The following is a 26,662-nucleotide window of genomic DNA, read 5'->3' on the forward strand; positions in this document are numbered from 1 at the left end:
CCTGCTTCCACTCCAGCCTCTGCCCCTCAGCCTCCAGCCACTCCAGCCCCGCCAACTGCATCCTCAGGGGCCTCCAGCACCTCTTCAGCCTCTTTCTAGTGGGTGTCCCTGGCCCTCTCCTCCTCCCAGAGCCACTGTCCAGCGCTGCCCACCTCTTCCGCACCTTGCACCTGTCATTTCAGCCCTGCATCCCTAGCCCACTCACACTTGTTCACACTCCACTGCCACTCTGCCCCTCTTCACCTGAGCCACCTGATGTGGCACTGGCCTCGGAGCCCAGGGACTCCGCAGAAGGAGTGGTGGCGCCAGCCTGGCCGGCCAGCTGGTTGTGGGGGAGGTCCAGGCGCCGCAGACTCTCGCCCTCGGACGTGGCCCTGCGCAGCCGTCCGAAAAGCGGTGTGCTGCGGCCCGACGCGCCCCCCGAGTCCTCGCTGCTGCCGCTGCGCTGCAAGCGGCTGGACAACCGCTCCAGTGTGGAGCTGAGCCGCCTGCGCACCGCTAGCACCGGGGAGCCCCGCGCCGAGCTGCCGCCCTCCGAGCTCTCCCCGTCCCCGCCGCGGGTCTCCCAGGCCGGGTGGCGTTGCGCAGGCGGGGTCCGCCGGAGCCGCTGGGACAGCGACAGCGAGAGGCGGCGGACGAGGCCGGGTTCCCCGACCGCCCTGAGGTCCTGCACGGAGCGGGAGCGCTCGGGCCGTCGCACCATCTCCAGCGGCGTGCCCGCCGGGCTGGGCCGGTACATGCCGTCCTCCTCCGCCCCGCGGAAGGGGCCGCGCTCCTCCGAGCGTGAGCGGCTCAGCATTCGCAGCCCCCGCGACAGGGGCGACTCCCGGCTGCGCTTGAACTTGGCCTCGAACACGGCCTCTGACTCCAGGTTCTCGATGCTGCTGCTAAGACTGCTACCTGGCCTGCGGGGCACCGTGGGGACCTGGGCTTTCTCGGCTGGCACTGGGTGAGCCGCCGCTGAAGGCACACGTTTGTCGGAAGCTCCCCGAGCTGGGGAGGCCACCCTGGCGAACACAGCCGGGTGGGACTTGGGCTCCGTTGGAGGTGTGGCAGGGCCCTGTGGGAGGCTTTGCCCCTGGCCTGACAGCTGCAGTGACTGTATGATCTGGGCATAGGGTGTGAGGGGGGACATTGGGGTTTGCAGAGCCACAGGGGGCTGTGTAGGCTTGGGGGCTGGGATTGCTTCTACCTTGGACTCTGGGGCCTTCTTCTGGGCAGGCTGGGGTGCCAAGGACTGGGGAGTATCATTGGGTGTCGTGGTAGAAAGTTTTGGAGACTTGGGGGCACTGGGTTTGGGGACACTGGGTTTGGGGGCACTGGGCCGTACAGGGCTGGGTGGCTGGGTCTCACTGAGGGCAGACAAGGAAGGAGACTCCTGCAGTCTGCGGGCCCCAAGCCGGGCCACAGGGATCTCAAGGGGTGCCCCAGCACGGCGGTGCCGGCCCCGGGGCTCTGCCTCACCCTGTGAGAAGCTGCTGCTCTTCTGCAGGCCCCGAGTCTCGGGGGGAGGCTGGTGTCGGGGTGCTGCCTCACTGGAGGCAGCCCGTGCCAGCCGGGGGTCCCGGGCACGGTTCCCCAGGCTCTCTAGCAGGGGACCCCTGAGGCCGCTGACCTTGCCATCCTCAGGGCCCCCCCGCAGCAGCCGCTGGCGCAGGGCCTGCAGCCTCTGGGCATACTCGCCCTCACCCAGGCCTCCCCGGGTCAGGCGGGTGGCCCCCGGGCTGGGGCTCCGACGCTGTGGCAGCTCCACAGATGCTGCCTTTTGCAGGCCCCGGCCCGGCTCCCTCGGCCCGGCCCGGGGCAGGGCGCTCTCAGCTGAGCTGCCCCTCCGGAGTTCTCCCCGCAGGGGGCTGGGCCCCGCCAGGGGCTCCTGGCTTGGGGAGGGGAGGGCCTGAGGGCTGGGAGCCTCCTGGTCCTGAGAGGTGGCCCTTCCCTGCTCTTGCCACTCCATGGGGGTGGCAGCCCCAGCCTCTGGGGTCCCCAGGGCCTCATCCTCCGTGGGAATGTCAGTAAGGGACACACGGGAGCCTGAGAACTCAGGCTGCAGTGGTCGGGGCACTGAGGGCAGCTCCTCCAACTCCTCCTCTTCGGAGTCCGAGGAAGATGAGAGCCCCCCACTGGTGGGTGGTCTTCTGGGCACAGCCACCCACACCCGCTCCGGGGGTGCCCGCAGCAGCTCAGGGATGGGGCGCAGCATCAGGTGGCACTTGTAGCTGATCTGGGAGCGCTGGAGACAAGAGTACTAGAGTCAGAGCTCAGGGACTCCTGGAGCCGGACTGACCCACTCGGGCCTTCGTCTGCTCTGAGGGAAAAGGCCTAAGGCAGGCGGAGGGTCGGGGGACATAGGGGAAGCTGGGAGTTGAGAGAATAAAAAGCAGATGAAGATAGGTGAGCAGGAAGTGAGGACACATGATAGAAAAAAGGTAGGGTTAGAGAAGGCTGCAGAATAAGAAAGAAGGTGGAAGGCACAGAGCAGGGCTCAGCCAAACTCACCTGCCACCTCCGCCGGGAGAGGAACAGCTTCAGGTGATCTGTGCTCACCTCTGCGCCCTTTACCTGTGTCTGCAAACCCAGGAAAGAGAGACTGAGGGAAAGTCCTCTGTCAACCTAGACCCTCAGTGGAGAAACAAAGTCCACAGGAATGGACAGTGGACTGAGCAGCATCGAGTCCAGGCTGCTGGGGTAAGGGGACCCCCAAGATCTGTCACAACTCCCTCAGCCAAGGTGCCCACGTGTGGACAAATTCCCCGAACCTAACAGGAGAGGCTGAAAATTGGTGGCTCGTGGGGTGGGCTTTCACCAGGGCTCGAGGCTCTGTTCTGGTACATTGACTGCCATAGGAGGCCTGTGCTTAGGTCCCTGACCTGGGCCCTGCTGCCCAGCTCACCATCTGTCTCCATGTAGAACCAGCACCTCAGACATCTGCTGTCTTGGTGGGCCAGACCAAAACAGATGCTTCCCTCAGCCAACCACCCAGGCTGTCCTCTTTGGAGCTCATTTCTGATCTGGGAAACAAGGCTCGTGTCTCCAGGGACAGATACGAGAATGACCTCAGCCTTCAGTTGATCCAGCACATGCTCACTGGATAGTTTATTCAGTTGCTCTTTCTAGGTCATTTGCTGAACCTCGGCCCTCACACAGCACTGTGTCCTGTGGTGCTGGGGTTTGAAGATGAATGAGTAAGAACTTTGCCCACACAGAGCTTAAAGCCAAGAAGCCAGGCCACCTACCAACCACAGTATGTGCAGGACAGAGGTGGGCGCACAAGAGTGAGAAGGACCAGGGCTGGTCTCAGGAGCCAGGGAGAGCCCTGACGAGGACGCCCGGGATGGGGGAGGGTCCAGACCCATGCCTTGGAGTCCATGGTATCCCAACGTAAGCCTCCATTTCTTTATCAACCAAAGGGGAGTAACACCTTTCTTTGCAGAGCTATTATGAGGCTGCTAGATCATAAGTATATAAAATGCCTATCATGGTAACTGCACACAGTAGGTACTCAATAAACGGAGTTATTAATAACATTCTCTCTTCCTCTGCCTCTTCCACCATGACTTTGCAGAACTAGACTCACTTTGAACCAAGGATGTTCCAGGGTCTCCTCTGCGGTAGGCCTCCTGTAAAGGAATGAGAATTAAGCAGAGATTTATCATTCATTAATTCAGGCAGTCAATAAATGTTTGGAGGATTGAACATCTAAAGGCAGAGGCCTGGGCAGCGGTAAGGGTTGGCATGAGGGGACTCTGCAGGTGGGCGACCCCCTCAGGCCCTCACACTCACAGCTGGTCCTGCACCAGCACTGTGATGAGGAAGCTCCGGGCCTCCCTGCTCAGGCTCAGGAATGTGGTCTCCTCAAAGGCCACATTGTAGTTTTGGATGTTCATCAACGTTGTCCGATCGTTTTCCCCAACAAACGGGGAGATTCCCGTCAGACTGTAGGGGTAGAGAGGGCAGAGTGAGAGGTAGGTAGGGCCCTGGGGCTCAGGCAGTGATGACGGGATGCCTGTGGGGACATAGGGCTGGGGACAGGTGGATGCCCTGTGGCTATGGGGCCAGAGAAGGCTGGGTGAATCTGGGCAGAGGGGTGGTCTTTCAGATTCTCGCCTGTCCTCCCCGACCACCCCCAGCACAGGTGGGGAGGCAGTACTGCCCTAGGCTTGTGCTTTAGAGGACCTGTTCGGTCCCTCCTCCAGCCATGGCCTGTCTTTGAGGTAAGGAGTCTATGCCCGGGGGATATGCCCCATTGAGCCTGAGCCTACCCCTTCTAGTCCCTGATGGACAGTCAGGACCTTGTAGTTCCCACCTGGATGGCACTGAGCCTGCACTGGCCTCTCTCCATCCAGCCAGTGTTCCCACCCCTCATGGAGGGCTGTGGTGTGGACAGACTTAGACACACAGGCTGGGGGTGTCCACATTCATGCACGTGGGGTCCCTTGCCATGCAGGAAGGAGTGGGGGCGGGGGAGAGGAGGAGAAGGGATGGACTGCAGATCCCCAAGTGCTCTCTAGCCCCAGGCCATGCAAATGTTACGGGTGGACCTGCTAAGAGACCATTGGAGACTGAGGTCCTGAGTTCAGAGAGGTCCTTACCAGAGGAAGGCAACGACACCCACAGGCCTGTGGGGAAAGGAGAGTAGGTTAGTGAGGGGACAGCCTACCGCCTACCAGAAGTGGACAGTCCCAACCGACAAGAAACCAAGGAAAAAGGGCCCCCCTGTGAACATAGTCATGGACAAACGGACATAGGGGCGCCTCTTTCAGGGAGGACTCTAAACCCGGAGTTCCAGACATCCCTGGAGAGGTCAAGGGTCATGGCAGGGCCAGCCCAGGAAGCCATGAGTCTGGGAACCAACAGACAGGTGCCTGCCTCACTGCAGGGAAGGGAAGTGGTTGCAGAGAGGGAGGCCCACCACCAGGGGAGACAAGGAACCAAGGACTAACAGGCCTGAGGCCTTGAGTGACTGGGTCATCTCTGATTGATGAGGGGCAGGTAGTAACTGTGGGCAAGTGACCTGTAAGTTGACTGTCAGAAAAGGAATCTGGGCTTAGTCAAGCTCCTCTCTGCCAGTGAGCAAGTCCCCAGCGTGGCACTGAGGGCAGCTTCCCTGGCCGACCCCAGCAGCTCAGTATGCCAACATTACCAGATGTCAGTGACGCCAGACACAGGGGTCTGGTTGACAATCTCAGGCGCCACGAACTCAGGTGTGCCATATTGGCTGTACTGGGGTTCTCCTAGAGTCAGCTCCTGGGCATTCCCAAAGTCACAGATCCTCACCTGCTCTTCACCCTCTGCGCCATCCCATAGCAGCAGGTTCTCAGGCTACAGGACACAAGGCAAGGTATGGGAGGTGAGTGAAGAGTGAAGAGGCCTGGCTTCCCCAGGGGCCATCTGCTTCCCACCCCTACCTGCACCTCACCTTGACATCCAGGTGTAACACATGGTTCTGGTGCAGGTAGCAGATTCCCTCTAGCACCTGCCGCATGTAGGCCCGGATCTGTGGAAACAGGTGGCCCAGAGTCCATGGGAGAAGGGTGGGGTATTACATTGATTACCACCAGGGCTGTGGCAAGAGGTCAAGCCATGCCTGGAAAGTGGCCTTCAGATGGCTGGTGGAGGGGGTTGAAACAGATTTGGGGGCTGAGGTCCAGGACTTTCATGTACAGCTACACAGCTCAGGCACAGCATAACTATAGAAGAAAGCCATTTACATTATAATAAATAGAACTGTGCAGTGCACAACGTGTACAGCTCTACGTGGCAGGACACCAGTGAGACCGAATGGAGTCCAGGTGGCGCTCCTTCTGGGAGAAATGTTTGAGGAATGTTTACGTGAGGAAGATTAAGAAACAACAGTCAGGAGCCAGGGTGGGTCCGCTGAGATTAACAGAGGACAGTGCAAGTCCCAGGTTGGGGTCTGGTCTGATGGGGGAAGGAGGCTCTGCCGCCGGCCGGACAGCGCCCTCCCCGACTACTCCTGGTCTATTCATGGGCACAGATGGCATGCCCAGGAGCCACCCCTCAGTTCTCAGAGCTCAGGGGGGTGAACGCTAGTCCCCAACCTAACTCCTGCCACCCACTGCCCTCACCTCAGACTCACACACGGTGGGTTTCCTGGCCATTCGCTCCAGCAGCTCCTCTGTGCAGCTAGGTCCTGGATTAAGGAGAATAGTGACCAGTGCCAACCGTCTGGCCCTCCCTGGGCAGTGCCCTCCACCCACAGCTCAAGTCAGATCCCAGCTCAGCACAGGGTTCTCTCCTTCCCCTTAAAGTGTATCTGACACCATTTAGTGACTGTGTCTTCACACTTCCCCATCCTCTGGGTACACAGATGGGACAACCCTGTTTGAACTCTCACTTGGTGTGGGAACTCAGGCAAACCTCTGCCTAACCTCTCTGAGCCTAGGTTCCTTCAAGTGTAAAATGGAGATATCTCCTCTCGCCCACCCCATGAGGTATTTACAAGGATCAAGTTAGAGTAGAATTTTGTTGACTGTCGATGGAATCTCTTGATTCTACTCAATAGCCTACAAGGTCTATGACACATAATAATTGGTCATTTTGCTGAGGTTTGGGTATTAACAGTGCAGACTGGGATGCTGCTGTGAAGGACATGGTCACTCTGCTAGAGGGAGTGACAAGCCAACCCCCCAGCATCCTTACCACAGAGTGCTTTGTTTAACCATAGCTCTCATGCAAGGCTAAAATCCATTCTTTATGGAAAGAGCCTCCAAATAAAGCCAAGTATTGATGATGTCCAGATATACTGTACTGCATTTCGTGATAAAAATCACATGCCTTTTGCTAGCTGTGTGACTTCAAGTGAGTTACTTAATCTCTCTGCACCTCAGTTTCATCCTCTGTAAAATGGGGATGATAAAATTCCATGAGAATTAAATTAGTTAGTTTTTGTAAAACTTTTAGGCACACATTAAGGGCTATGTAAGTTTAAGCTAAAAAAAAATGGACTAAAAAATGTTGTTTTTCCCAGAAGTCTCCAGAGCCCGCTCTGTGAAGTATTTATAAGATTCTTTCAGAACTCCCAACTATAAATGGGCACATTTTGTAAAGGCAGTCAGCCCCTCCCAAGTGTCAATGGGACCACTTTGTAAAGTGTGAAACACACTGCTAATTGGCTGTTACAAGGACCAGTCATTCAGGCCACATGTCCCCCAGACACACAGCCTGTCTGTCCCAGGATACAGCTCGGTGACAATGACCAGTCCCCGACGCCTCTCGAAGGCTTCGTGGAAGTAGAGGACACAGTCATGCTGAAGCCGGGCCAGCAGCCGGGCCTCCCGCCACGCCGATGCCTTTGGCTTGGCCTGGCTGGGGATGAACTTAGCCGCAAACTCCAGGCCAGAGCTACGCTCCACCACACGCCTCAGGTAGGAGAAGGCACCCCTGGGTACATGACACAGGGAGAGGTTGGGATTCAGGCACCACTGCAGCCCTGGCTCTCCACGCCCTCCCACCCTCAGACCCAGCTGCTCTTGGCCCCCAGACACCACACCCCCTCCTCGCCCCACACCTGCCAATCTCCTGGTGGATGTCATAAAAGTCACTCAGTCTCCTTCCTCGCTGCTCCTCATCTTCCCCAGCCCCCTCCACCTCCATAGCTGTCTGAGCTGGGGAAGAGACGCTTGGCGTTAGATGGGGAGGGTGAGAGAGGAATGAGGGCAGAAACTGGGACAGGCAGGGCAGGGCAGATGGAGGAGACAGAAGAGCAGCAAGAATGTTAGGGGCCTGGGGGGGGGGCGATGCTGGGGCTGGTGGATGTAGGGGGTCAAAGAGCGTACAGCCAGGTGAGTGACTTGGCCAGGGGCTCACTTCCTGGGGGTAAGCACTTTGCCCTTCTCTCCTGGAATATCAGCCCACCTGAATGCACAGCCAACTCTGCTTTGCAGGAAACTTCTCCAGCCAGGTTCCGGGCTGTGCAGGTATAGACGCCGCCATCCTGGGCCCCCGTGCTGAGCACCACCAGGGAGCACTCTGCCTCCTCATACACGAAGCTCACGTGGCTGCTCTCGGTCAGCAGCACCTCATCCTACAGAGTTGGCTGTCACCTCCAGCCTGGGCCTGGCTTCGCCTCCACCTGGGACCTAGCTTCACCTCCATGCCAGAGACACCATCTCCCTCCTACCTCAGAGCCAGGAACCCCTCAGCCCCAGGGGCCTCGCTTCTCCCAGGACCCAGAATTGGCTCCACCCTTATCTCTCACTAATAGTCCTGCACCCCCCAATTTGTCCCCTGGTTCTTCAAACCCCCACCAGCATCTCCCAGCACCCTGGGTCCCACTTCCTTCTCCCAACTGCACTTTGGGCAACACCTTTGCTCTTCTGCCTGGGTTCCCCTTCTCCCAAAGCCAACGGGACCCCTCCCACATGCTCAGGAAACCCCTCCTCCCTCCTCCCAGGCTCCTGGCCAGCCCCAGGCTAGACTCCCCTGAGGCCTTCATCACCCTCTGACCTTGTACCACATGATGTCCGGCAGTGGTTTCCCCTCAACCACCACAGCAAACCGAGCAGTTTCCCCAGCCTCCACTTCCACGTCCTCCATGATGGACTCAAACCGGGGGGCCTCTGAAACACATAGGGTGGGAGTAGGGAAGGAAGGGGGACAGGATGTTGGAGTCACGAGGGCCTGCCTCCTCAGCCCCTCTCCAACCCCTCCCTCAGCAATTGGCTCATCAGACCCCACCCACCCACCTCCTAGAGTCCCAGCACCTCACCCACTGGGGTTCTCAAACGTGGCCCCTGGGCACACCAGAGTTCCTTGCCTGCACCAAGCGCTCTCCCTGTAAATCCATACGTGATGTTCTCCAAATCTTAGAAAACCTAAGCCAGAAGATGCAGGCTTGCTTTGTTTGACCTTCTCTGTTTATCTGCCAGCTTTCAAATTAGGAGATTTTCACACACAAAAGAAATCTGGCTTTCCTGCCGCTCTTGAAAAATCAGTACTGGCCAGCCTGAGCCTCTTCCCTCACTGCATTAATGGGCTGCTGAGGAGTGGCTCGATGCTGCCCCCTGTGGGTGATCGCTCTTCTGCACAGTTCCACCGAGGGCTCTGACTTTACAGTCCTGGGCCCTGCAGGCCGCTCCGCCTGTGACCCTGAATCAAGTGCACAATGGCAATGCCTCTGTCTTTAAGTTTTATCTCTGAATCTTATTTAAATATTTAAATGGAGATGGCAAGATAGGGTTCAATACCAATTCTCAGCTTAGTTCTCCCACGTGTGACTGTAATTATATTCTCTACAGATATCATGCGATGATGCTATTTCCTTATAAAGTGGCTTCTAATTCTCAAGATGGAATTAAATAAATATTACAAAGTGCTTTGCAGAGGAGCTGGTGACTTCCTGGTGCTCCCCTCCAGAGCATGTTTGAGGATCATGGCTTTTGGGGGAGTGGGAGTGATTGGGCCCTGAGGGAAGAGCAGGGGCACTGGGCAGGGACCACCATCCGCCACACCAGGTGCACAGCCTGGTTTTACACAGATAAAAGGGGAGGACTTCCTGAGAGTGGGAAAGATGCTACAGTGGGGCAGACGTGGAGTAAAGGAGCCATTCCGCTTGCCCTGCCTGGGGGTGGGGTGTGAGGCACAATGGGTGAGGGTGTAGATCCAAGCCCCAGGCCTGTTCTAGCCCTGGCTGGCTGGGACACAGTTTCTCTCAGTCACAATCTGTGGCCCCACCCATCCACCATCCACTGCAGGACCAGGTGGCTTCCCCATCTCTTCCTCACACACCCTCCTCTTACTTATCTCTTCCACTGTAAAGACGCCTTCCCTCCCCTCTAGGAATCTGGTTTCTAGCCAGGGTGGGGGAGAGGGGGTTGGGGGCAGGCTCCATGAAGGTCAAAGGACTGGAAGGTTTCAAGTGAATTTCAACAATTTTTTAAAAAGCAACAGAGAATGCACATTTACCCATGATGAGCTTGCCTGTGCTAACTAAAATGTCACTTTCTTTACATTTGGTTGGAATTGAATCTACTCAGCAGGTAACACTGTTTGGCTGGCGCAGGTCCGAAGTTCTGAGTGGCAGTTACATAAGTCTAGACTTAATTAACAAACCGAAAAACAAGACAATGACTACTTAACGTATGCTAGGGGTTGAGCAACTACATCCTTGAAGGAGAAATTATAAAAAGGGTCCTCACTACAAAGGTTGGGAAGCTCTGCCCAACAGGCCGTGCAAAGAGCAGTCAGGATCCCCAGAGCTGGGAGTCTGGTGATAAGACGTGCTCACTTGGGCTTCTTTCTTTTGTAAATCAACTTGCTCTTGTTACATTCGAGGTACTATTTCCTGTCGTGTTTAACACAGGAGCGAAGAGTACCCTCCGGCTCTGGAGTTAGGCATCTGGGCTTGAATCCCAGCTCTTGTACTTATTGTGTGACCTTGGACCTGATACTTGGCACTCTCTGAGCCTCAGTTTCTGCATCTGTAAAATGGGGAGAGTAACTGACTTTCATCTCGCAGGGTTGATGTAAATATTAAATGAGGTAATACAGTAAGGTACTTAGCACTGAGCCTAGCACATATTGGTGCTCAATAAATAACTTATTAGTCCTATTACTGTTATTAGTAATACTGGTATTATTATGGCCATTAGATGGATAGGCCTGAGACGGGGGACCGCAGACTGGCAGGCAGGAGTGTGCCCGTAAGGATGTGAGGAGAGGGCTGTGGGCCTCAGAGGGAAGAGAGGAAAGGAGGCTCGCTATCACCCACCTGCCAGTGCCAGTGTGACCGAGCAGGCCTGCGTGCCGTGGCGGTTTCGGGCGGTGCAGGTGAGGGCCCCCATGTCCCGGCGGCTCACCCGGCAGATCCGAAGACAGTGCTGGTCGTCATCTGGCTGACTCAACTCATACACACCTGCCCGCGCCTCTAGCAGGGCCCCTCGGCAGCTAAGGGACACATGATATGGTGGTCACCCAGGATCCATCCACAGGGAGGTCAGGCCAGGATGGCCGGAGTTGGACTGCCACTTGCGGAAAGTGAGGCATGCAAAAACGGGCCCCACCTCCTCCAGACGACCTGGGCCTCCACATGGTTGAAGGTAACGGTGACAGTGGCAGGCTGTCCCTCCACCACATACACGAGGTCTGGCTTGTCCAGCACAGCAGGTGCTTCCTCCAGGGGCGGGCCTGGCAGGAGGAGAACACATGTGCTATGCTGGGCTTGACGCCAGATCCCTAGTACCTACCGCTCCTTTAATCCTCCCAGTCACCATGTGAGCTCCATTTTTACAGATGAGGAAGCTGAGGTTCAGAGAGGCTTAGCGATTTGTCTAGAGAACACAGCCAGAAAGTGGCAGAACTGGGACTGCACCCCCAGCTTGTCTGACTCCAGAGCCTCAGCCCCACCCATTGTGAGTACTGCTTTCAGGAGTGAGAAGCAAGCACTCTGACAGTCAAGGTCACGCTTGGCCATGCTGTTCCCATCACAGCTCTCATGTCCAGACCAGCCCCTGAGCCTCCATCATGGGGACCCAGTTTCCCAGTTAAGCAGCTCCAACCCCCGCCTCATAAGACCACCCAGGCTCACCGTGCTCCAGCAGTTGCACAGGCTCAGAGGGGGGCGAGGGTTTGCTGCTGCTCTTGATGGTGGCGCTGAGGACCCGGAAGATGTGGTGGACCCCCTTACGCAAGCCTGTGGCAGACCACCCAGGCTCCCGCAGGCCCGTGGCCAGAGCTGTCCACTGGTCCGAGCCCAGCACCTGGTGCTGCACAGTGTAGGTCAGGGCGTCCGGGTCTGGTAGGGAGGCAGCTGCTAGAGGTGGGCATTGCTGGGGTGCCCCCACCCCCTTTCAGCTGGCTCAGGACCCAGGAACTCATCATTAGTCTGCTCTGAGGACTGGCCTCAGTTTCTTTTGTTGCTTCTGCCTGACCCCAGTATGCTCTTGCCCAACCACTAGCCTGGCCAGACTCAGAGCCAACAAGGTGCCAGGCATGGGGTCCAGTTATAGGCTTGGAGGGAGCTTGACTTGTATCCCAATTCCCTGCTACTATCTGAGGTGGGGAAACTGAGGCACAGAGCAGGGAGAGATTATGGACAGGAAAAAAGAGCATATTCCCAGGGTCATGACACAAGCACCCAATTCCTCTAAGAGGAGGAGAGAGGGATCCTGACCTGGAGCAAGGGCTTCACCTGCCACGGAGAGGAGACAGGCAAGGCAGCTCCCGGCCATGCCCGCAGCACTCCGTTTACTCCCATCACTCCCCATATGCTTCCCTGGGCCTTGCCCTCCCCTCTTGGCTCCCTTGGCACCCCTGACCGAGCCTGCCCTGTCCACACCCCCATCCCTTCCCACAGCCCTGCGCGGTCCTGACCCACCGATGGCCATGTCCAGACTCCTGGGGGGGTTCCATGTGAGGGTGATCATCCTCCCAGTCACAGCTACCACCTGCGGGGCACCGTCTGGGGGGCCTGGAACCACATCTGAAAGCCACAGGTCAAGCATCTGCTGGGTCCTTTAGGGCCCAATGGCTCTGTGGGATCGCCACGCCTCAGAGAAGTGGGCTGGGGGTGGGGGGCAGACACAGGGCTGGGGCAAGGCCGGATGTCTCCCCAGGGGACCAAAGGGAGGCAGCCTTCACCCAGCCCCTGGGTAGGCCAGAGGCTAGGCTGTGCATGCAACTGGCCAGTAAGGTGCCTGCCTCACCTGTGACATATAGGTGGGCATAGCAGGCCGCTTTGCCCAGCTTGTTGGCGATGACACTCTTGTAGACACCGGCATGCTGAAGTCCCACAGCAGGGAACACCAAGCGATGGACATCCCTGTCTGGGAGGGGGGAGGGACAGTGACACTGGGCCTGAGCTGGGATACTTTGTGGGGTGGGCCCATGCCACCCTGGACCTGGCCCGTTACTCCCAACCACTCAGGGAAGAGGCGAGGGGGAAAGGATGGGCCGACAAGCAGGAAGTGCGTCCATCGTGTGGCAAACCCTAGATCCAGGCTGCCAGGTCTACACCTGCAGCCCTGGCCCCTGTTGCTTGTTCCTTCTGTACTTCAGGCCCAGCAACTTCTTACTTTCCTCTCACACTGGTTCACCCTCTGCAGCCTGTTGACTGCCCCTCTTCTCCAAACCTCCTGGGCTGGGGGAGCGTGTCAAACCTCTGTGTCAACGTTCTGACAAAGCTTTGTTCCTAAGGCCCTTCCTTCAGTCCCCTCTTCTCGAACCCCATGGCCTCTGGAGGTCCCACTGCCAGCACAGACCCCACGAAAGCCCTCCGCCATGCAGCCCACACTCTGCCGATGGCACTGCCTGCTGTCTCGCGGCCTGGAAACTTTAAAGATACCTTCTGCATCTGGGGGCAGCCAAAGCCCTCATCCTAAATGCCCATCTTGCCATGCCTCCTGCTAGTCCTCCACATTTGGCTTGACCCTGACAAGCCAGCCACCAGAGTCCCAGCTCCAAGTCTTTGCTCAAAAACTTCCTCCTTTCTGGAACATTCTTCTCTTACTAATTCTCTCTTCTTCAAGATGCAGTTCAAGTGAGCACCAGCTTGGAAAGCCTTCTCTGCCATGCCTGGGGAGCCCCTCTTCACCCACATCCCTGATTCCCTCCTCAGGCCTTCCAGCAGAATCTGATGTCTTACATGTGGTAAGTACCAAATATGCTGCATTATAAATCACAATGAGAGTTGTCTGGTCTGTGTCCAGACTATGCCAGCTACTTGACATGCATTTTTCCCCCATAATCCTTTCAACGACCCTGCAAAATTATCCTCATTTCACCAATGAGGTCAGAGACATTAATGGACTTGTCCAAGGTCATACAGCTCATAAAAATGCTATGGCCTGAACTTAGTTCCCTCTGAATCCAAAGCTCTTTTCCCTACACCGTGCTCCTTGAATGATGATAAGAGAGCCATCTCCAACAGGGACGTGAAGGAAAAGAGGCCTGCACTATCCTCCTTCATGTCAGGACTGTCCCCAAACACCCCTCTCTTCTCTTAGTGGTTATCTCCACATGGGACAGTCACCTATTCATTTATCTCTGCTGATACTATTTATAAAGGAAGAGAAACCAAGGGCTGCCAGTGACCCCAGATATAGAAGAGACACTCAGATCCTGAGACACCCATCCAAGGCCTCAAGCAGATCGAGAGATTGGAACCTGTGGGCTGAGCAAAGATAGCCTCTGCGGGAGAGGGCTAAGAGGGTGCGGCGCGTCAGAGCCACAGTGGCGGCGCTGGAGATGTGTCACGGGCGACAGGAGGCAATATGGTTAGGAGGTGGAAGCCAGAGTCAGATATCTGGTCCTTGCCTGCCTTTGAGCAAGTCCCTGTCTCTCTGTAAGCCTCAGTTTTCCCATCTGTAAATAGGAATAATAGTACTGGTCTCATAGGCTTGCGGTAAGGAAGATGAGATCACCCAGGCCCGGCCTTGAGCACTCAGAGCCTGGCACTCAAAAAGCAGGTGAGTTTTGTCACACTGCAGCTGTAAAAGGAGGTCATCACAGGGCACAAGGTGGCACTGTCTGATGGAGGATAGGGAGAACTTCCCACAGGAGACTCGGATTCCTTCAAGGATGGAAGTGAGATACTCCCATGACACACACCCTAGACTGAGAGGACACAGTCCCGAATACATTCCTCTATATGTTCCTCCGGCTCTTTCTTTATTCACTATTTGTTAGCGACCATAGCCAAGCATCCTTTCGGTGCCAGACATTGCCCACCCCGGCCTTTTCACTGAAGGCGTGAGCAGCACTGTTTCATGACAAGGATGACAAAGGTGGCAAAAACAACAATAGCAATAATCATAAGGCTTAATATATACTGACCACTTGCTACTGGCCAGTCCCTGCTCTAAGTGCTTTATATGTATTCCCTAATTTAATTATCAGAATGAGCCTACTATAGATGAAGAAACTGAGGCACAGAGGAGCTCTGTAACTTGCTCACGGTCGACAGCAGGGTATACTGCCTGTCCAGTGAGTGTCGACAGAGCCACTGAGGCCAGAGTGGTGACTCAGCAGACGGGTGCTGTGTGGGCTTGAGGAGGAGACAATGAGCTCATAGCCCCTCTGGGCTCCCCTCTCCCAGGCACCCCCACCGTTGACCAGGCTAGAAAAGGAAGGCCCAAGAGTGGGGGGAAGGGAGGGCACAGCAAGCAAAGAGGGTGCTGGAGAGGACACTGCCTAGGGTCCCTTCCCAGACACATACACTGCGTCATGCGCCGGTCATCACTGCTCTGGATCCGGTGGCCATTGTGGAACCAGCTGATGGTCGGGTAGGGCAGGCCAGTCACCTGGCACTCCAGCATGGCCTCCTTGGCCAGTCCCACCTCCAGGTCCTGCAGTGGCCGCAGGAAGTCGGGCATGGACAGCCGCTCCAGCTCACCCTGCTCCGGCTCCTCAGGGATAGATGGCATCTTCTCCAGCTTCGAGCTGTAAAAACCACATGGCTAACCAGAGTCCCAGAGCCGCACCTCCCACCACAGGGCTGAGGCCCCACGGAGGCAGCCCCGGCAGCACCAGGGCCCCCAGGTGGTACCTGGGCCCAGTGGCAGCCGTCCGAGGCTCCTCTACATAGAGCTGGGCAGAGCAGTGGGCCTGGCCGTGGGTGTTGGCGGCACTGACCGCGTAGAGCCCCTCGTCCTCACTGCCCACGTGGGCAATGTGCAGTGAGTGCAGACCCCCGTCCTGCCACAGCCGCACATTCTCACTCTCCTCCACGGTGTGGCCTGTGGGAGGGACAGGGGGACAGGGACAGAGCAGACTCAGCAAGGGGCCCCGCTCTCTGGCCTTTGGGAGGCCCCCAACGTCTGCAGGGTGGAGGGCCATACCAAAATGAGTCCAGGTCACAGAGGGGGGCGGGGTGCCACTGATCTTGCAGTCGAAGCGGGCTGCGCGGCCTTCCAGCACCTCCACATCCTCCAGCAGCCGTGTGAACAGGGGGGCCAGTGAAGGCCGCACAGTCAGCCGGGCGCTGCAGGTCAGCTCATCTGGGGAGAGGGATCAGCACTGGGGCAAGAAAGGTCATGGAACTCCAGGCACCCCAACCTGCAGGCCCTGCCCTCATGCTGGGTGGAAAAGGGGAGCTAGGCCAGGAGCTGGAGCCAGGACAGAGCCCAGCAAGGTCCCTGGGCACCGTAGCGAGACAGTGGGCAAGCTCCAAAGACTGGGCCTTCTCAGGAATACGGAGGTCCGCAAGGATGGCAGCAGGCTGCCACGTTGGCTAGGGAGACGATGGGTGTCCAGGGCCCCAGCCTGGCTGTCTCCTCTTCACCTCACTTTGCCTACCCAGGATGATGCTCAGCTCAACTCGAAGAGAAGGGCCTAGAAGCCAAGCCCCTTCCTTCCCCCACATCCCTTTCTCCTACTTTTTAAATTCTCCTCTGTGCCCGTGCTCCCTCCTACACCCCCTAGACCCAGAGCAGATGCACCTTTACCCCCCTCTACCACCCACAGAGAATCTTCTGGGAGCAGTAACAGCCCCTTACGCAGACCTGGTCCTTTCTAGCTTACAAAGCCCCTCCAGTGCCATTTGAGGTGCTCATCACCAAAACCTGGTGAGGCATTGTCTCCACTCTTTAAGTGAGGACAGGGACCAGGTCAGAGATGTCATTAATAATAATAATGGCTGACATTTATTAGGTGGCACCCTTCGCCATGCGGTGTGCTTTGTCTTTACATTCATTATCTCATTAATCCTGCCGATTCCCTACAAGCTAGGCATTATTATGATCCCTTTTTACAGATGAATAGTCTAAGCTCAGAGAGATGAAATAACTTGTCTAAAGTCACATGGCTGGTACATAGCAGGGCAAGAATTGGAACCCACATCCAGGTTTGTCTGCCACATCTCAGCAGACAGGCTCCTAACAGGAGCAACAGCTAACATTGGCATAGAAGGGCTTTTGTGCCAGGTGCTGCTTCAAGAGCTGATTTTACCCAGGCAGGTGCGCCACGCCATCTCCCACCCACTGCTCTTCCCCCAGGAGATGAGCCTATCTTATTCCGCACCCAGCTCCTTCACCCCCAGCCCTCTCCCTCCAGTTCTTGGATACCCATGGCTGCCCTAGGGCCCGAGTGGACGGTTACCTTTGGCCGTACTGAGCTTGCAGGTGTAGACGCCACTGTCGTCCTCATGCACAGAGGTGAGCAGCAGCTTGCATTTCCGGCCATCGAAATGCATCTTGCATTTGAGCAGCGCGGGCTGCAGCAGGCGGCCGCGGCACAGCCAGTCCACCTCCACGTCGGCAGGACCCGCCACCAGGCACTCAAACAGCGCCATCTCCCCGGCCCCTACGTCCACGTCCTGCAGTGGGGCCAGCACGGCCAGGGACCGGCTTTCAGGGTGTGCTGGGAGAAGCAGCCATGGGGGGCACGCATGGAGCAGAGACACACGGGGCGAGGGAGACACACACACGCACACACAGAGGGACAGACAGACACAGAGAGAGAGATGCATTTTGTTCCTCTGGAGACAGGGAAAGCCCGCCCACCTAGCCATCCAGGATAGCAAAGAGGTCCCAGGCCTGGCTTCAGGATGGCAACCCAATCTGGGCCAGGGATGGGTAATTCAGGGGAAGTGGAAGGAATCAAGGACAGGGAGACTGAGAGCCATATAGGGGCAGACGGCGGTGGGGGAAAAAAAAAAAAAAAAAACACAGCACACCAGCTGGGTACAAACTGGACTTTATTTGAGCTAAGAAACAGGTATTTCTGAGTATCTCTACGCCCACTGCAGCAGGACCCCACTGCTGCACCAAGTCTGGCTAACTCCCTTAATCCCAGACAGAGCTTCCCTGGCCCTGACAGTGAACGAGGGAGCCCCACATGGGCCCGAAACCTGCTATGGCCAGGACTCTGCCAGGCCTCATTAGCGCAAGACCCAGGGGCCTCTGGCTTTTAGTCTCTTGTGAAATAGGGTGTTGTGCCATTTGAAACCTGTTTCTGGAATGGTCAGTGCCCCGTCCCCCTTTATGAGCCCCTTGTCAACAACCTCCTGCCCCTCTGGGCCCCTCCAGTCTATGAATGACATGCCCTGTATCTCCCCCTTTGCCTCACCCCTTGCCAGCTTGGAGGCATCCTTCCCTGACTGTCACAGACACACAGACAGACAAACAGAGAGACAGACAGGGCCTGTAGCAGCGGTAGCACATGCGCTCGCTGGGTGCTCCCCTGTGGGGAGAGTCTGGGGGGGGGTCTTGATACCCCTCATGGCCACCCCTTCTTGGCACTCAGTCCATGTGGGGGCTCCCAGCCTGCCCAGCCATATGTCCACTTGGGGAAGGAGGGTCCGCAGGGGCCCATGGCTATTCCAGGATGCTGCACGGGGAAGGAAGGGGAGGGGAGGGGAGGCTGGAACAGGGTCCAGGCCGGCAGGGTCTGTGGGCAGGAGGCAGTGAAACACAGCGAGGTCCGAGAGGTGCCTGAGACAGGGGCGCGGCTCGGAGGGTAGCGGGGGGAGCGCAGGTGGCCCCGAGCTCACTCGCCTGTGTACAGACAAAAACCTCAGTCAGCAAGCGGCAGGTTAGTGCAGCACACGCACACGCACGCACACGCACGCAGACCTGGCTAGGACCCCCCTGCATGGACAGCTGCCTCTGAAACTGCCCGAGTGGCACTGCAACAATGTCCAGCTCCCCTGTGAGCAGCCCTGGGGCGGGGGGTAGGCAGCCGACCAGAGGCCGGGTCTCTGGGATTCCTGGGCAGGTAGAGGCCCTCGGCAACCAGGAAGGAGGCATTCGCAGGCATCAGGAGCACCCCAAAGCCTGGGAGATGTTGGGAGGAATCCCAAAGAGAAAAAAGCACTGAGACTTGGGTTAACACAGAGAAGCAAGGCAGAGCCAGACCCTAGAGGGGTAGGAGCAGGCCAGGCAATGGGGACTGCGTTGTGATTGGTGGGTGGGAGAAGGGAGGTGGTTACTGAAGAATTGAGAGACTGAGGAGCTGGCGACCCCAGGAACAGGAGGCACAGGGCCAGGTAACCGAGGCAGGCAGGGCTCAGCAGAGGTGCCCATGACTGTTAGGGTCCAGGCTCCAGCAGGGGTCTGGGGGAATCCTGGAAGCTCTCAAAGCTGGCCTCTGCCAGGAAGGGAGGGACGATGGCTGAGTGTGGAGCTGAGGAGGAGGTCCCAGCTCGGAACTGCCCCCAAGGAAAGGGAGATGGAAGGAGAGGCAAACGCCCAGCCCTTGGCAGGAAAAGCACCAGCCCCTGAGGGCAGGCAGCCTGGCTAGGGAGGCCATCCCCATGGCCTGAAAGGCCCCCTGCCCTTGTGCCCCAATCCTTCTCACATTTCACAGCTCTGCTTACCCAGGCACGCCTGGGGTCCCCGTGATGCTCCATGCCTAAGTCACCCCAAGGGCCCCTCCGGACGGGTCCAACTATCAGACTCTCCCCACTGCCACCCCCCAACCACAATAGCTCTGCACAGCAATGGGGTGGGTAGGAGGCCAAAGGGCAAAGGGAACAAGGGAGTGGATGCGAGGGAGAGGTCTGGGAAGGGCAGGGTGACAGAGGCTTAGAAGAGTGTGGGGAGAGGACGATCAGCAGCAGGAAGCAAGGTCTCTGGCTGGCATCGGGCAGTCACGATTGAGCATGGGGAAGGCAGCACTGTGTAGTAAGCTGAGGACTGAGCAATTTGCTGTGTGGCTTTGGGCAAGTCATTTCCCCTCCCTAGGCCTCAGTTTACTCGTCTATAGTATAAGCAGCTAAACTTGGGGATCTCTAAGGCCCTTTCAGTTATGGCATCCTGTAACAGGTTGTGTGGAAGTTGATAACTGGGCAGGAACACAGCCAGGGCCAGGCTGGGGAGTTCATGGGAAGTGTGAGGTACTCACCTCGGACCTCCAGGCGGGCCTCACACTGCCGAGCGCCATACTCGTTAACTGCTTTGCAAGTGTAGAAGCCAGCATCGCCGCGCTCAGCAGCCAGGATCCGAAGCCGGCACAGCCCACCCTCTGCCTCCTCCGCGAAGCGCCGCTGGTCGGGACGCACTGGCTGGCGGTTTCTCAGCCTGTCGGAGGGGCAAGGACTCAGGCCCAGGGCCCAGGGTCTTTCCCTGAACATGCAGGGAAATGGGGGTACAGAGCCAAGCAGGCCTCTCCTCCCCCCACCCCCCGCCCATCACCTGTCCCCTCCCCACATCTGTCCTACTGACCGCAGGCACCCCCTAATTACAGGGTTAGGTCTTCATCCTGACTCTGCCATCCCGCTTCTGCCAGGAACTTCCAGACCATGTCTGCCCACCTGGAGCTCTACTTTCTAGGAACTTAGCTGCACTTAGAGTAGTGCCATGCTATTCAGCTCTTAATAGCTCTTAAATTTCCCCATGTCTTATTTTTACTTATTTGTAATGAACAGCAGCTTTTCCACTTCCCAAAAGGGATATGAAATAACTAAAAATTTTAAGATATTGCATTGGGGATAAGACAATTAAAATTGAACTCTAGAACCCAAACCAATAATAAACGAAGTGAACTAATCAAAGCTCCAGGCACTTGAGATGTAGCACTGCAGATGAGGCCTGCATCTAACCCTGGGCTCGGGCAGCTCAGAAACAAATGGTTCGGTTGGGGCCTAGCACAGGGCTAGGTGTAGGGCAGGCCTCAAAAATCACGCTGTCGTCAACAGACGGGGGTGAAGATGGGCAGCCTTCTTCAGGAGTGAGATGGTTCCAGGCCATTCATCCCAAGTGAACAGACAGGAGATCGTTTGTTACCCAGACCCCGCCCCAGAGCGGGAAGCCCCAAATGGGTCCTGAACCATAGGCAGGGATGTGGTACTCTGCAGATCCTGGGGGAGTCCACAAAAGACCCACTCCCCTCCACTCAGAGCCAGGCCTCACAGCCCGGCCTGGAGCGGGGGGAGCTGGCAGGTGGTAGTCAGTGGCTGCTACTCACCAGGACACCACCGGCTTGGGCTCCCCCTGCACACGGATGCTCATGGTGACATCTTGGCCTTCTCTTACTGACTGGTCCATAAGTGAGACCTGAAGGGGAACCCCAAAGTGTCAGGGGAGATAGCCAGGGCCCAGCTTTGGCTCCTGGGGGCTGGGGGATCTGGGACACAGGCCTCTTCCATCCCAGTATGACTGAGGCTGGCTCTGGGTAAGAGGAATTAATGGGGCTGGGCTTTAGGCCATGCTGGAGCCTGGTGTGGCCCTAAGAACAAAGGGCCACATGACAGAATGGGGGTGCACAGAGGGTAGGGGCTGGGGCTGGCCTCAGGGGCCTGACCTTAAAGGTGGGGGGCGCCTTGGAGCCAGTGTCAGAAGCCTGGTGGTTCTGGCTAGGACTGAGCTTCATGGTGGGGGTTCGGGGCCAGGTCTCCCCAGGCTCTGGAAATTCCTCTGGGGGGCTCAGGTACTCCTCGTCAGAGGTGATGGGGCTGCTGAAAGGGGATGTGGACCCACCTAGAGGAGAGACAGAAGAGAGATAGTGGCACAGGGCAAGATGCTGCAGGAGGAAGCGGGCAGAGAGACTGAGAGAGCTAGATGGATCAGCCTAGGGCTCAAGGACCTGATAAGGTCTGGAACTCACAGAATCCAGGAGCTGAGGTAGCTCACTTCACTTCCCAGGGCTCCCACTTGCTTGTTGTGTGACCTTGCCAGATGTTTCCTGTCCCTGGGCCCCTAAATCCTGCTCTGCCACAGACTCTCCCAAGACTGATCCTGCCGATCCTCCTGAGTGGGGGCACCATAGGAAATGGCCTGCGACCAAGGATTCGGGCAGCAGAGGGGCTGTTCCTGGGCCTTGTGGGAGACTTGGAATTCCACTGGAGCCAGGAACCCACGTTCCTGGCACTGAATCACAGGCTCCTAATGCAGGTGGTTCATGTTTCTGGACCCCAGAGAGGCACAGCCAGGACACCCATTCCTTGGGTGAGCTGGGCCTGCTGCAGGGGAACACACACCTCAGACAAGCCCCATCCCGACCTCAGTGCCAGGACCAATGAGGTGGCACTATCCAGCCTGCCCTTCCCCCTCTCCCTTCTCAGCTTCCTGCCCCAGATACCCCAGGGGCACCTGTTGGCCCCAGCCCTAGACCATGAACCCTAAAACTCTCAAGAGATGGGAAAGCAGTTTGAGTCATCCGCAGAGAAAGGCAGCCCAGCCTGAGGAAGAGAAGGGGGCACCAGTATGGCTTTGGGGGAGGGGTGTCCCCAGGGCCCTGACGCCCTCCCTTGCAACTGGCCAGGGGCCCAGCCTCACTGAACTGGCTCCTAGCCGATTGCCAAATACAGACATGAATCCACCACAGCCCCCTGGCCCCTCCTCCCAGTTCTCCCACCCCAAGCCCCTCTGGCCCGGCCCCCCACAGGGTTGCACCCCAACTCACCTTGAGACTCTGCACATGGACCCCAGCCTGCGCCTGTCCCGAAGGCTCTGCCCTGGCACCAGGCCCTCCTGCTGCCTGCCCACTACCCACCCCGCCCGGCTCCCCAGGGAGCAGGAGCCCAGCCTCCCAGCCCCACTCACTCACTGACCCTGCTTAGGCTCTGCAGAGGCCCTGGGGGAGGGGAAGGAGCCTGAGGAGGGGAAGGAGGAGGTGGGGGCTGGCCTAGTGGGGACAGGCTGGGTGGCAGGCAGGCAGCTGGCTGGGAAGGTGGTGCCTGCTGAGACCACAAGCAGCCTGGGCCTGGAGTGGAGGCGGGGGGAGAGGGGAGGGACAGAGCCCAGCCTGGCTGTATTTAGCCACCCTGCTCATTCCCAAGCAGCAGGATCTGCCTTTTCTCCCCTTACAGCTTCTGGACCCTGACAAGCACAAAACTCCCTCAGTGGCACCTCCATTCAAAGTGCTGGGGCCTCAGTCCCCAGGGGAAGATGGGGGAGGCACTGAAGCATCCAAGACACTTGCACTGACCCATTCCTTCTAACATGCGCACCAGAGAAGGTACAGATGGCAAATGGCCCCAAGGATGCCCCTTGCTCTGACCAAACTATCAAGATCCCTAACAAGCCTCAAATACCACAGAGCCAAGCCACGCTCTATTTCTTCTGGTGCTGAGAACTAGAGAACTGTCAGGACCTTTAGCCTCCTTCCTAGAGAAGCCCCCCTCAACCCGAGGAAGGCCCAGAATCCCATCTCTGCCTCCTCATCCTGCCATGGCAGGTTTGGCCCAGCAGCCACCCCAGGGCATTGGGCCTTCGCCCAATACTCTCCCTACACTCGTTACCAGTTGGCAATTGTTCCTCACCCCGTCAGCCCCACCAGGGCCAACAGTCAGGATGCGGCGGCTGCTTCCCCCAATGACCCCTCACAATTAGCACCCATCTGTATTTGGATTGGAGAAGGGGCTTGGAGACAGAGCAGAAAAGTAGGGGAGCTGTACAGAGGTCACATGTCCTTCTCCCTCCTCCTATCACCCCTGCCCAGGGCCACATTCCCAAGCTATGACCTGTGTTTCCCAGCATTGCCAGAGAAGAAGGAGGGGGGAGGGACTGGCAGAGGAGGGGGACCCACCATTCAGGCTGGCTGTCTTGAGGTGGGGGTGGGGAAGGAAGTCAGAATGGCAATTGGTGAGCATGTGCTCACAGCTTGGCAACTAGCTGATGCTGAGATCACAGGCATGGCCTCTGGAGGTGTGTGCCTCCTCCCTTCTATGGAGCCTGGTGACCTCCAGGGTCACCTCCAGGTTGGACAGCGCTAAGGCTACTCACACAGCCCAGGGAAAGACAGCAGAGATCAAAGCAGATGGGCAAAGTTTGCAGGGAGCCTCAGAGACCCCTAGTGGTGGCTCACGGAACAGCACCCTGAGGACATCCAGTGACCCAGCAAATCAGGGTCCTCAAGAGAGGGGCCTGTCAGAGCAGCCTAGGCAGGAGGCTCAGGATACATGGGAGGCAGAACTAGGCCTCTTCGAAACAAGGCCATGGTCCCCATCTCTCTGTACCCCCAAAACTGTGTGGACAAAGAGGCTGATCAGGGGTCTCTGTCTCCGGGGCCCAGAGCCTCCAGGGTTCCACCAGGCTCTGGTGCCACCCCACTTTTATCCCAGCCCTGCTCCACCCATAAACCCAGCTCTCACTGTGGGAAACATAGTTACATCAGCAAGGGAGAGGGGAGCAGGTGCGCCCCAAACCTAAGATGCACATATGTCCACCATGTAGGTGCTGCTCCCACACAACCCGCCACCCAAACATGCTGATTCTGCACACGTGTCTGGTTCTTCAACACTGCTCTCAGGTCAGACTCACTTGATGAAAATATTGGCATTGGGAGCCCTCCCTCCCCAGATGAGTACGTCCAGCTCGATACCAGTCCCAATACCCCCTGAGGTATCCTCACAATAGATACAGTCACAGCTACGTACATGAAAGGCATCATACAAGGCCCTCTACGTCAAGGCTTCTCAGAATGGTCCTTGAAACACCCACATCAGGACCACCTGGGAGCCTGTTTAACCTAGAAATTCCTGGGCCTTACTCTGACATAGAAAAAGGTAATTTCCTAAAACAGAGGTCAGGAAACTGCATTTTAAAAAAAGCATCCAGGTGATTCTTATGCACATGAAAGTTTAGGGACCCCCATAATCCTCATGGGAGGAGGATAACCCTAAGAGGTGATATCACTGAGTTCCATCTCACTCAGCTACCAAACTTCAGGGCAGGGCTCTGAACCTCGGAGGTCTGACTCTACAGCCCATGTGCTTCCCAGTGTACCACCTGGCCTCCTACCTGGAGTGAGGTCCCTAACTCTATAGCAGTGGTTCTCAAAGTGCACCAGAATCACCTGGAAGGCTCCTTCCTTAAACCACAGATCACTGGGCCCCAACTGAGTTTCCGATCCAGTAGATCTGGGATGGGGCCAATAATGTGCATCTCTAACACGATCCCAAAGTGATGCCAATGCTCCTAGTCTGCAGACCACACTTTGAGGACGACTGCTCTATGATCTCCTCTGTCTCCCAACCTCTGCTCTTAGGCAGATGCTCGTTACCCTTTGCAGATGTGTGTCTCGCCCAGCCTCTGTTACCCAGGTCATTCCAGGAGCTTGCAAAGTCATGGAAAACACTACCTTGCACATAGTCCCCGAGATGCACACAGCCCCCAGCTGTCCAGGAGGGCCTCCAGGTATGGCTGCAAGGGCTAAGAGTAGTCAAAACACGGTCATAACTGCAGGGGACCTCTGGTTGATAGGTATGACAAACCAGATACCCATACAACTATAACAGCAAGCAGAAATAAGGTGGCAGGAGGGACAGATAAAGGCCACAGGAAGACAGAGAACAGGACATTACTTTTGGTTCAAGGAAGCAAGGGGAACTGAGGGAAGTGGTGGTATTAGAATTTAGAGATTGGTTTAAGCAGGGAAATGCATTCCTGCAGAGGAAACCACATGAGCAAATGTTCAGAGGCAGAAAACGTGAGAAAACTGTAGTTCAACCCTCTGGTTACAGAGCTGGGTAAAGAAAAAAGAAATGGGACATGACGATGTTCGAGCACGTCCCTCCCACTGCCTCAGCGGCCTGCAGCCAGCCTTCAGGTCCAGATGGTGGAGGCCAGCTTCAGGAGTGTGGCCTTCCTCAGCCCCTTGAGGTGTCTGAGGAAGGGAGTAATGTGCTGGAGGTTAAGAGCCTTGTATGTGGCCTGGCCATTCACGGCCCGCTCTCCACGTTCACTGTCACAGTAGGTTCCTCCAGAGGCGATTTCTTTAAATGTCTGCTATAATAATCCCACCACGGAAGTGAGGGAAAAGGAGGACACACGCCAGTCTGTAGGTGGGAATTTCCACGGGTGTGGTCATGGGTATCTCCCCTTGGAGAAGAAAGAAGCCGTGTGGCATTCCAAGATCCCCTCCATAGGCAGCCACTGCCTTCACAAGTGAGAACTTGCTGGGACCGGGGCCAGGGCCAGGAGAAGAGGGGAGCAGACAGTGGTGCTATAATTTCCTTCCTTTCCTTTTATATTCATGACCCCCCAAAACCACCTCTTATCTGTAGTGATGGTGTGGGACCAGAATGAGCTTTGATAAGCTATATCCTCTGGCCCAAATGTCCTTAGCTAAATATTCGGCCTGACAGAGCCTCACAAATCTTACCGAGGAAGCAGCCCAGGAGTTATATTGATCCTTGCTGTACAGATGAGAACATGGTGGCCAGCTAAGGTAAAGTAAAGAGGCCAGGGTCTCGGCTGGAAAATGCTAGAACCTTGGGCTCAAATATATGAAACTTGTGCTTGAGCGGAGGACTGAAGATTGTAAGATGGAGGCCCCGAGTACCACAGCCATGGTGGAGGGGGACTCAGGAGAGGAAGGAGAGAAAACCCCCAGTATGACTCACCCACAGAAGGCATTGGTAGTCTCTGTGAGCTCATGAGCACAATTCTACCTGAACCCTGAACTTCAGATTAGTGGAAAGCGGGCAGTATGGTGCAGTGGTTAGGACTACAGTCTTGGAAGACCCCAGGACAGGGCTTCAAATCATGATCCAGCCTCCCATTGGCCCCATGTTTGTAGAGCTGAGGCCCCCAACAGGGTAACCACTAGCCACTGAGACTATTTAAATGAAATCGATTAAAAGAAAATGAAAAATTCAGCTCTTCAGTCACACTAACCACATTTCAAGTGCTCATTAGCCATATGTGACTAGTAGCTACCCTATTGGACCATGCACACAGAGAATATTTTTATCATCATAGAAAGTTCTATTGATTGACGCTACTCTATAGCAATTTGCTAAAGCTTTCCAAGTCTCGGTTTTCTC

At 56.7% G+C, this 26,662-nt stretch overlaps 1 protein-coding gene across 10 annotated transcripts in view; it reads right to left on the minus strand.

Moving 5' to 3' along the window:
* SPEG (SPEG complex locus) overlaps positions 1–26,662 on the minus strand; it is a 48,101-nt gene that overhangs the window by 8,345 nt on the left and 13,094 nt on the right. For 3 of the 10 annotated variants that reach the window (XM_011358528.2, XM_023529734.1, XM_023529733.1), the window contains 24 exons: positions 21,196–21,371; positions 20,860–20,948; positions 19,798–19,973; positions 17,053–17,313; positions 15,795–15,953; positions 15,503–15,692; positions 15,173–15,396; positions 12,663–12,782; positions 12,335–12,439; positions 11,546–11,752; positions 11,022–11,145; positions 10,730–10,905; positions 8,467–8,579; positions 7,876–8,044; positions 7,529–7,625; positions 7,201–7,401; positions 6,087–6,144; positions 5,417–5,494; positions 5,141–5,319; positions 4,590–4,616; positions 3,781–3,933; positions 3,575–3,617; positions 2,497–2,565; positions 244–2,230 (listed from right to left, as the gene is read on the minus strand). In XM_011358528.2, coding sequence (XP_011356830.1) covers positions 244–2,230; positions 2,497–2,565; positions 3,575–3,617; positions 3,781–3,933; positions 4,590–4,616; positions 5,141–5,319; positions 5,417–5,494; positions 6,087–6,144; positions 7,201–7,401; positions 7,529–7,625; positions 7,876–8,044; positions 8,467–8,579; positions 10,730–10,905; positions 11,022–11,145; positions 11,546–11,752; positions 12,335–12,439; positions 12,663–12,782; positions 15,173–15,396; positions 15,503–15,692; positions 15,795–15,953; positions 17,053–17,313; positions 19,798–19,973; positions 20,860–20,948; positions 21,196–21,371 — 5,181 coding nt within the window. Of the gene's footprint in view, positions 1–243; positions 2,231–2,496; positions 2,566–3,574; positions 3,618–3,780; positions 3,934–4,589; positions 4,617–5,140; positions 5,320–5,416; positions 5,495–6,086; positions 6,145–7,200; positions 7,402–7,528; positions 7,626–7,875; positions 8,045–8,466; positions 8,580–8,728; positions 8,835–10,729; positions 10,906–11,021; positions 11,146–11,545; positions 11,753–12,334; positions 12,521–12,662; positions 12,783–15,172; positions 15,397–15,502; positions 15,693–15,794; positions 15,954–17,052; positions 17,314–17,633; positions 18,450–19,797; positions 19,974–20,859; positions 20,949–21,195; positions 21,372–26,662 lie in introns of those variants that run through there. The other 7 variants (XR_002779920.1, XM_023529735.1, XM_011358536.2 and 4 more) reach the window with 7 other exon arrangements.

This window comes from Pteropus vampyrus, unplaced genomic scaffold, assembly GCF_000151845.1.
Source record: "Pteropus vampyrus isolate Shadow unplaced genomic scaffold, Pvam_2.0 Scaffold42, whole genome shotgun sequence".
Lineage (NCBI taxonomy): Eukaryota > Metazoa > Chordata > Mammalia > Chiroptera > Pteropodidae > Pteropus > Pteropus vampyrus.